At 38.8% G+C, this 10,282-nt stretch overlaps 2 protein-coding genes across 9 annotated transcripts in view; both read right to left on the bottom strand.

Moving 5' to 3' along the window:
* The window catches only part of cfap298 (cilia and flagella associated protein 298), a 6,382-nt gene extending 5,256 nt beyond the window's left edge, over positions 1 to 1,126 (bottom strand). The window contains exons 1-2 of the mRNA XM_015014922.1: positions 1,017 to 1,126; positions 625 to 781 (exon numbers count right to left, since the gene is read on the bottom strand). Coding sequence (XP_014870408.1) covers positions 625 to 763 — 139 coding nt within the window. The 5' untranslated portion in view covers positions 764 to 781; positions 1,017 to 1,126. The remainder of the gene's footprint in view (positions 1 to 624; positions 782 to 1,016) is intronic.
* Positions 1,127 to 2,605: 1,479 nt separating this feature from the next.
* Positions 2,606 to 10,282, bottom strand: part of synj1 (synaptojanin 1) — a 36,731-nt gene continuing 29,054 nt past the window's right edge. For 7 of the 8 annotated variants that reach the window (XM_015014911.1, XM_015014917.1, XM_015014916.1 and 4 more), the window contains 2 exons: positions 8,959 to 9,266; positions 2,606 to 7,110 (listed from right to left, as the gene is read on the bottom strand). In XM_015014911.1, the coding sequence (XP_014870397.1) occupies positions 6,154 to 7,110; positions 8,959 to 9,266 (1,265 nt within the window). In that variant the 3' untranslated portion in view covers positions 2,606 to 6,153. Of the gene's footprint in view, positions 7,111 to 8,719; positions 8,744 to 8,958; positions 9,267 to 10,282 lie in introns of all 8 variants that reach the window. The other variant, XM_015014920.1, reaches the window with a different exon arrangement.

Below are 10,282 nucleotides of genomic sequence, written 5' to 3'. Positions count from 1 at the left end.
GTTTGTTGTGTGGGAGCGTGGCGCCCGGAGTGGCGAAATTTGGGGACTCTGGCAAAAAAACACAAAAAATAAAAAAAAAAAAAAAAAAAAAGTATGTTGACACCAGATAGAAAGATCACAAATTTAATTGTATTTCTACATAATATTTAGAGCAATGTCCCAAAGAGTGTAGAGCTTTCAGACAAAATGAAATATAAAATATGATTTGCAAGCCTATTCTACAAATAGACATCTCAAGTGTGGTGTGAATATATTCTTAAACACTTCTTCCACACGAGGTGTACATCTCTGTACTTTCATAATACTGTTTGATCACTAATGTCCTCAAACAAACCTTTGCAGAACAGCTGGATTTATACCAAAATAGATTATGCAACCAAATTGATTGTACTGGATTTTATTTAGGAGTTAAGTAACAGTCCTGAATAAAAATGCATGCCACACTTTTCAGTTTTTCCATTTGTAAAACATTTCGATGACCATCAAACAATTCAATTTGTGTTGAATACATTACGTAAAATCCAAAGCAACTGTAAGACTGCTTTAACAGTTCACAGTAGCAGGAATGAGTAGGATGTGGATCTTTAACAGAAAGCACAGGCAGCAATGGAGACAGAGTTTTACCTGAACATATCCTGTCCACTTTGAGCCTGCCGTTGTAAATAGCAGTAACCTGCTGGATCACCGATTCCAGAAGAGAGTCCGTTGTGGTGTTGAACAGAAACTGGCTCTCATCTCCGCGCTTCACATGCAGCTGCACCATCCTTTACCAGCTCTCCTCCTAACAGAGACAGTTATAGGCGAAAGTAGAAGAAACAAAGTTGCTGCTAGTACCGATGCCGACAACCAAGGCGTCTTCAGGTCAACAGAGTAACCATGGTAACAGAGAAGCGCGGATGCTTCCAGAACAGCACGAGTAACCTCAGCTAGCTAGTTGATGTAGCTGTTAGCCACGGGCGGCGCTTAATGTTTAACAATGAAAATTATACACAGCTTTGGATCCTAGTGAAGCTTACCTGGTAAGTAAAATGACAAGTAGGTCTTCTTTGCAGCTGAGTGTGAGCTTATAATTTGTTTTTAACTGCTGTTACCATTTCCGATTGTGGAGTTACTTCTTCTAATGGAGTTCTGGACTGCGGTTTCTAGAATATTGTCACACTTACTGCCCTCTAACGGTAAGGAACATTATTATTCTAAAGCAGTTCTTCCAGATGAATTTAGTATGACTTCGCCTGACTTTGTCCCTTTTTTAAAAAAAAAGTAATCTAACATCTCTTACGCTACCAATCTTAAAAAAATGAGTACCGTCAAGCCAATTTAAGGGAACATTGATAACCAACACGTTGTAGAGAATTATTGTGAAGTGAAACAATAATTTTTTAAAGAAAAACTGAAGTGTGCTATTTACTTGTATTCAGTTCTATTTATGTCAATAACTTGAAATAAATTATATTACAAATATTCTCCCTCAAAAAATTCCTAATTAATAGAGAGTCCACGTAGGAATAAATTACTCTCAGTCTCAGCGTAAATACAGCTGTCTTCTGAAGGCTTCATACGATTGTCATATGATTATTCCAAACTTTCTGCATCTCATGGAGTTCTGCTCCATCATCTAAAAACAAAAACAATATACTATGCCACAACTGCAAAAAGACCAAGCTGAATGGCTTGGCACCTTTGGAACAGTTAAAAATTAAATATCGCCAAGGAGGGCACAAATCCCAGGTGGGAGAACCTATGAGGTAGACTTTGAACTGTTGTTTACAAGCCATGCAGGGTACATTGTAAAGATATAGAAGGTGCTACATGCAAACTTTTTGTGTGATGCAAAATTAATATTGCACATCAACCTCATCACCATGTTTATTTTTTATGGATCATGTGGTCAGCTACCCATGGCAAAATCACAAAGGGATAACATGCACAGACAAGAACTAAAAATATACAAGACTTCCATTACTTTCATGCATGTGGTGGCAAGGGAGAGTTGATATTCCTGCTCTATGCTGAGAATAGGGACACCATTTTATGAGCTGCAATGCACTTGAAGCCCTATGTTCTTCTTCCATAAATAGGCAGACTAAACAGCCAAAGGCACAATGGCAACAAAGGCATAGAGTATGAAAAAGAGATAAAAAAAAATAAAAACATTTCCACAGCACATGGGTGGCTAAAACAAGCTTTGTTTATGTTTCTAAGTGTGTCTGTACAAACGTCTATGCCCAGAGGTGTATCCCATAATTAGTTTTTGTGATTGAGAAACATTGGCCACGTTAGCTGTGTTAGCCAACATTAAAGCGGAGAAACATTGATAACTGACGGCTGTGACAGTCATTTTAATTAAAAGCATTGTGTGTCTTTCATTTTGAAACACTGCCAAAGACTTAGTTTTAGCTGGTTTCCTCATACACCATTAGGTCACAGTTTGCAGGAATGTCTGTCACTTTATTTCCAAGAAATGATTAAATGTTTTTTTTTTTTTCAAATCTACAGTAATATGATAACACATTAGTAAGTGATGGCTTGAAATTGATTTACAGGTAGAGCTGTGAATTAATATTGTTCAGCCCACCCAACCCCAAAAACAAAATAAAACAAAACGTACATGTCAATGTACATTTATTTTAGCACACATACAACACAAACTGTTTCATACATTAATGTGCCATCTGCTTTGCACGTAAACTATGGAACAATGGATATTAACATGAATTACAGCTTCATGTACTCACTTTAATACATACAGAATATGTTTGTTTCACAACACGGACTCTTATTTACTATGGATTATAGCCATAAAAAGGGAAATCGACCTCACAAAGGGAGTAATTTGTTACCTAAAAGAAATCTTGAATCTGAACCGTGACATGATGTAAAGCACTGGCTAGTGATCGACTGTTGATACAGTATCTACTGCACACATTGAGATAACAACAGATATATTTCAGAGATGGCGTGTAAGCAATTGGTGCCTGATACTCTTGCTTACATATAGATTTTAAATACAGAGAATGAGACTTACTTTGCGTATTTACATGTGACAAAAGCATAGAAGCAAAACCTAACAGACATGATCTTCAGTTTATATTTTTTTTCTCTCAAAAATTCTTCTTAGACATTTATCCATTTATTTAATTTCTATGTGAAAAGGGGGACATGTTATATGTCTAGACAATATTTGGTGTGTCATGTTAGGATGGATACTGCCCATTACTGATCCTTCAGCTCACCCAAACAAGTATTTAATGAGTGAATCAGGAAGTACAAGACAAAGTACTGAAACACACCTAAAAATGAATTAAAATTCTGTAAGACTATAAAACAAACAACCTCTCAACAGCTGGAAACGGTCATGTTCAGACATTAAATGTGGAATATTAAATACTTTGTGCAACTTGTAATTAGAGGTGCAACAAGAAATGGGCCGATGAGCAGAACCCAAAAATTTTTCAGCTGACTGGAAACAAAAAAGCACAGATGGGCAAAAAGTATTTTTTCCACTTCCGTTAATGCAAAATACACAGGAGACAGGAGGTGGCACTGACAACACTCTTAGGTGTGCATACTGTTGCTAAGTGAAGAAGACTTCCAGATATAGCGAGTTTTAGAATAAGTGAGGTGTTTAAAATAAAGTCAAAGGAAACAGAGATGTAAGAAGCTGTTAAAAAGGAAACCTTTCTTGCAATGCCAACAAAAGTCTATAGAGAACAAGACTTTTCAGAATTAACAGGAAGGCTCGGCAGAGTACCGTGATGTTTATCTCTCTTTAGCTTTTCACTTTTGTCTGTTATAAATTATGCTGAATTCGGAAATGCTTGCATCTACTTAGAAATTTCAGAGTTAAGGTACGGACTCACATTCTCTAGGAAACATGGACCAATGTAGGATGCTATGGATGACCTAAAATTTTTCCTCTGAAATCATTTTGTAGCAACTGCTGTCTCACAAAAACAATGCGAGAGTCCCATTGCTACTAATTATAATAAATAATGACCACTCATGGCCAGATAACTAAAATATATTCTATTAGAGCCACGATCAGCTGGAAATGTTCTCATCTGACCAAGAGAAAGTGCTATGTGAGAGTTTTTATTTGATAAAGAAAAAAGTCCTTTACTTTAATTTACATTATTGCCTTTAATCAGCAACTGACAGGTTAAAGGAAAAATATAGTTGCAGGCATAGGTGAGTGAATATTGGCTTTAAGCTTTGAGTCTGTAACAAAATATGATGGTTCCCACTCTTCAATCTTTATACAAGCTCACACCCAAAAAAAAAAAACCAAAAAAAAAAAAAAAAGAGCACAACAGACGATATGCACCTCAAATACAGCACATCACTTCTCACCACGGTAACAATAATTATTTAGAGTAGCTGGTACTAGAAATGATAATAAATGACTCAAAGTAAACAAAAAAGTGCTGTCTGGTTATAACCCTTGCAGATCCAGAGAATGTTGTCATTGTACTTTAAATACAAGTACACACACTATCACGCAACATTGTTATAGTTTCTAATAGTATAGATTGATACCTTGGATAAAAAAAACAACAAAAAAAAACAAAAGGAGGAATCAAACTAGAATGCTCTCTTGTGTTAGAACCTGCATGACCGGGAGAGTGCATACAGCATCTCAGTGCATATTCGTATCATCAAGCAAAACCTCTGGCTTGGTTCTTGCAAACACACTCACACATCCAGCAAATTCTTTTTAAAATCATACGTACATTTATACAAGATTTTGCGATGTAGAAGTTTGGATGCTGAGCTAAACAAGACTTTTTGCAATGTATATAGTCTTAAAGATAAGGAATGCCAACGGAAAACTAAATGAGAAATTTTCAAGAGAATGTTGTGATATTATAGAATATCAGTCCTGCGGCAGTCCGGTTAAACTGACACAATGGCTTGTGCTCTTGCTTTTTCCCCACACCGTGGAGTCAACAAATCCAGTGCAAATGAAATTACATTCACAAATTAAAGCGACTAAGTGTGAAGCTGTCAGTTCCAGGAAACAAAAACAAGGACCCAGAACCCTGCAGTGCTCATCCTGCAACCAGATGACAAAGAGACAGAGAGCGACCAACTGTTGCTCTGAGAGCTCAGATTAGTCAAAATGGTGGTTGGGAACCGCAGAGTCTTCTGCAAAGCCACACATATTTATATGAAACATCAGCGCAGCCACACAGGTATGCTTTGATATTGCACAGGTGTAAACGCATGACTTGTGTATATAGATATACTTTATAGGACAACATACTGTAGACACAGGCACGTGTTTGCTGCTGTTAGTTAAAACATACATAGCAAGTAAGAGTAAATCAAATGTTAAAGGGGCAGTATTATGTGTTTTTCAGGCACAAAGTGCCGTTTTCTAGCACAATAGCACAATGAAGTAAGTACGCTACCTTCAGTTGTTATAAAAATGGTGTATTTATCAAACATAATTTGACTTAAGAATTTAATGCCCTGGAATTTGGGCCTCTGTCTCTTTAGGAAGAGACACTCCACCTTCATCACAACAACTCAATTAAGTCTTTAACAACTTTTTTTTTTTTTTTACCAGTGTTTCACTGAGAAACAGCTCATATAATAAGCCAGCACATGCACCGATCCGCCAGGTGTTTGCTAATTGCTGCTAACGCTAGTCAGAAGGAGCTGAGTGGAAAAGGTGTGGGAGAGAGGTGCACTGTGAAGTGGAGGCTGGGCTTGAAGACTGATCTGCGCGGAAAAGATAACGCTGAGTGACAGCAAGCGTCATGGACAGTTTGAATGGTTGCCATGGGAGATTAATGGATTTCTCAAACATGCATGAAAAGGTCAAAGCAACACGCCAGATATGTCTTTGATGAGAAAATAGCATTATAACATGATATAAAGCTCAAAAAGTAAATTTTACATAATACTGTCCCTTTAATATCAGAGAAGCTTAAAAGTTAAAACACGCAGCTGGGCTCAAACATTTCTCATGATACTGCTTTGAGATATAAACTCTTTCCTGTAATTGAAGGGTTTGGTCTATAATTCTTAAATATTGTCTCTTCTTTTTACATAAACACATTTACTCATTTATCTATACATATATGGATAAACCCCTTGCATCTGAGGGGTGACATTAGGTTTTTTTTTTTGTTTTTTTTTTACTGCTGACTACCTAGGAAAAAAGCCATTGTTGGTGGGACCCTGTGGGGGGTTCAGGTTACCGGTTACAGTTCTGTTTGGGACGTGAGTGGATAACCACTCAGGCTCGGAGTCGAACACAGAGCGGGTTGACTGAGTTTGACTCTGGGGCACAAGGGAACTGGACAAGAACATGGGGTTCTGTTGTGTTTTGGTTGTTGTGGAAAACTTCGAATCATCATCAAAAGTGACCCACTGCTTCTGTTGGTTCCCTCTTGAGGGAAGTGGGGGCTGGCTCCAAGGCGCGAGAGTGGGAGGGAGGGAAGAGGGCGGCGCCAGCGGTAAAGTGAGGGCAGGAGACGGATCAAGAGGAAGCAGAGAAGCTTGAGTAGGAGTGGGACTGGATGACGGTCCGAACAAAGACACGGTCCGACTGTGCTGGGAGGACGGTGCGGCTGCAAGGGTGGGGATGAGTGGCTGAGAAAAAGCAGATGGGGTCCTCTGAAAGTCAGCCGTTTGGGTTGGATGCTGGAGGCTGAATTCTGGGGTGAGGGAACGACGCGGCAGCGGCTGCTGGACCAGGGGGCCTGTGAAGGGATTGGTGCTGCTGGGTCGGGCAGGGAGCGGCTCAGACTGGAAAACGTTCGGGGAAGCACGCAGGAACTCCTGGGAGCGGCTGCGAGACGGGGGAGGCGGGAGCAGCAGGGTGGCTGACGGTGACGGGGTAGAGAATGAGGATGAGGAGGATGAGCTCAGGGATTGAAGGTCTGACAAAGCGGAGGACTGGAAGGACATGGACGAGGGGAGAGTGGAGGAGGAATATACAGATGGAGGAAGAGACGGCGGAGGGCGCAGAGAGGAGCCTCTGTTTAGGGACTGGGTGGTGTGCTGGGATGATGATGAAGAGGAGAACATGTTGAATGTAAGAGAGTCAAAGGGATCAGGCTTCCATTGTGCTTCTCTTTGGAATCCATTTAGTCCGTTGGTCTAAACAGGGCAGAACAGAGAAAATCTTTTTTAGGTGCAAAAACAGATTATGTTAAGAATAAATAAAAAACATGTTAACATCACTGAGGTGTTTACATACAAACTTATAATCTAATGAACCATACAGTGCTCTGCAGAAGAACTTTTTCACATTTTGTGTCCTATTATAACCACCCTTCCACTTATCTTAGTGGGATTTTATGTGACAGGTGCAATTGTGAAGTGGAATAAAAGGATGCAAGATGTTTTAACCAGTAAAAGTTGGGAAAGAGAGAACACTTGATGAAATCCAGTGCAACAAACTATATACAATTTAGTCCACCTTAGTGAAGAAACAGCATCATCCCTGAGGTAATTTATTAGAAAGCATACACTGAACAGGTCAGGTATAAAACCTCTTAAAGCAAAGTTGGGTCAGAAAACCATATCCCAAGATTTTAAGGGCGCAAACAGCATTGTTCAATTTATCATCCAGAATATAAAGATGACAACACAATAGCTAGTTACAAAGAACTGTTAATCAGACAAGCAGCCAAGAGGTCAGTGGTAACTCTAATGCAGAGATCCGCAGCTCAGTTAGAAGAATCTGAACAGGTTAACAACACAAATCTAACATTTGTGTTAGAGTGGCAAGATGAAAGCCAAAAAGATCTCACTGTAGAAGAGACCAAAATGTAACCTTTTGGTTGATATGCAAAATACTATATGAGAAGGGAAAAAATGTACTACACAATACAAGCCAAACTTTCCAATAAACATAAAGGTGTCAGCATCAGGCTTCATAATAGCAGGGACAGGAAGAGCAGCAGCAATGGACTTGAGACTGATGCAGAGGTTTACCTTTCGGGAGGAGATTGACACTAAACATACAGGCAGAGCTGCTTATAGACCAGAGCTATGCATGTCTACATTGTGTTGATCTACTGTTCAAAATACCAACTTGCCACTTGTAAGGTAACAAAATGAGAAGAAAATTAAATGGTTGTGAATTCTTATGCACATCACTGTATGTTGGTGACAAAAACTTAAAGATACCCCTTTGAATGTTATTAAATTACTTTTTTCTTTTTGGTAAATTTGATTTTGTTTAATGGAACAAACTGATTTGTCAAGTTTTATAAATGCCTACATCTGTTTTTCTTATATGTTATAAAGCATGCCATTCCCTTACAGGGTACCTTTAATATGAACATACTAAAAATTAATAAGCAATACATGTATCACCATTAACATTCAGTCTCTGAATTTAACACACATGAATGGATTCTGAACAAATCAACATGTTAAAACAATTTATGCAGTCATTACACATGTGCCCACTCTATCCCTCAATAGCAGAGTGAGACCATATGAAGGACCAAATGAGGGGAAACAACAACTATCTTTATTCCATAAAAAAAAGAAGAGTAAAAGCAAATTTTATGAGCCTAACATAAACGTCAATAAGCCCTGGCAGTTGGCTGACGTATTTAGACTACAAAGGATAAATAAATCAATTGCAACAGAAGACAAAAGGGATTACTGCATGTAATGTATGAGGAGTGATAACAGAGCAGAGGACTGTTGTGTTTTGGAGGATGAGACAAAAAGGTGGTTTGATATAAAGTACCTTTCACCCTGATGGCTTCTCCAGCTTGTGAGAAAGAGACAAATGCATCAGAGACAAAAGCAGGAAGAAGGACACACAACTAAGCTCAACTAAAGCGAGTAAAAGAAGCAGAAAAATATATTCTTATTACTGCTGATTTCAATACATCAATCAATAAACTTAGTTATAAATTTATAGAACAGATTAGTAACATAATTGTAACTGTTCAGTTGCTGAAGCTAACTCAATCTAGCACCAACCTGTGCAGCTGGGGCAGAGTCAGCCTTGGCAGCATCAGGTGGCAAAGCATGAGAAGATCGGGAGCGTGGTGGAGGTTTAGGAGAGGATAGGCCCTGCTGAAGGCCAGGAGACGCTGCGGTGGGTGGAGCTGCAGCAGGTGGGGTAGATGCAGCAGGCGGCGCTGCTTGTTGTGGTTGCAGAGGAGCAGGAAGTGAGGGCTGCATCGGTGGTGGCAGCTGCGACTGAGCAGATGGGGGAGCTGGCTGAGGCTGCATGGGTGACTGAGTCTGGGCTTTTGTTGTGGGCGGGGGTCCAGATGGTGGGGGACCTGAGTGAAGAAGTAGAACAGAGACAAAGCTCAAAATATCCACATTGTAAAGGTCGAACGGACATACTGAATGGGAATTTGTGGATTTCCTCTTCCTGAAATAATCTGCTGCAGGTTTAAAGCTTCAGTAGGCAACTTTTATAACATAAGGTTTTTTACATATTTGTTAAAACTGTAACTGTGTTGTGACAGTTTAAAATGAGAAATAATCTGTAAAAAGAAAAAAAAAATCTACTGTATAGAGTGCTATAAGCCGCACCCATAGAGTTTTTTTTAAAAATCTGGAATCGTACATATATAAGCCGCACCGGGCTATAAGCAGCATGGTTGAAAGAGTGGGAAAAAAGAAAAAAGTAGCGGCTTATAGTCCAAAAAATATGGTACATATATTTAAGCTCCTCTGCCATCTCATTGTGGTCCTACAGTCATCTGCAGAAATTCATAGCTCAGTCAGAAACGACCAATCAGAGGCAGAAGGAGGCTCTTGGTGCTGTCAATCATCCTTAGCATCAATGCTAAAGTACAATACAATGTACTCAATAGCAGGTGGAAAGTCACAAGCATGTTGAGTAACATGGACTTACTAAATTCAGAATATTAAAATTAGTGTATAAACTAAAATCAGCCAAAATGCTAATGTTAGCCTAAATGCTGCCAGTAGCATGTGGGGTATAACTAGCATGTTGTCTTACATTGACTTCCTCCATTCAGTGTGCAATAAATAAACAAAATAGCTAAAAAGCTTATTTTAGGGAAAAGGCTATTGTTAATTTGGGCCGTAGCTATATTAGCAATGTTTGTGCTAATGTTAAAGCAAAAATGTAAAAATCATGTTTACTTCATGGAACTTGGTTACCAGAAAACATGCTCATCTCTTAGCAACAGATTAACGACATATATTGTTATTGTTAAAAAAAGATTTCATCTGCTCTTTTCAAATACTACTAATCTTATACTACATAACAAGAGTTGTGCAGTTGGTGAATTTTGCAGAAAAGTGAAAATTATTTAGTTTT

Source organism: Poecilia latipinna, unplaced genomic scaffold (genome assembly GCF_001443285.1).
Source record: "Poecilia latipinna isolate Pla-1442-1.1 unplaced genomic scaffold, P_latipinna-1.0 Scaffold1861, whole genome shotgun sequence".
Taxonomy (NCBI): Eukaryota; Metazoa; Chordata; class Actinopteri; order Cyprinodontiformes; family Poeciliidae; genus Poecilia; species Poecilia latipinna.
This window is presented reverse-complemented; position numbering and strand designations above follow the sequence as displayed.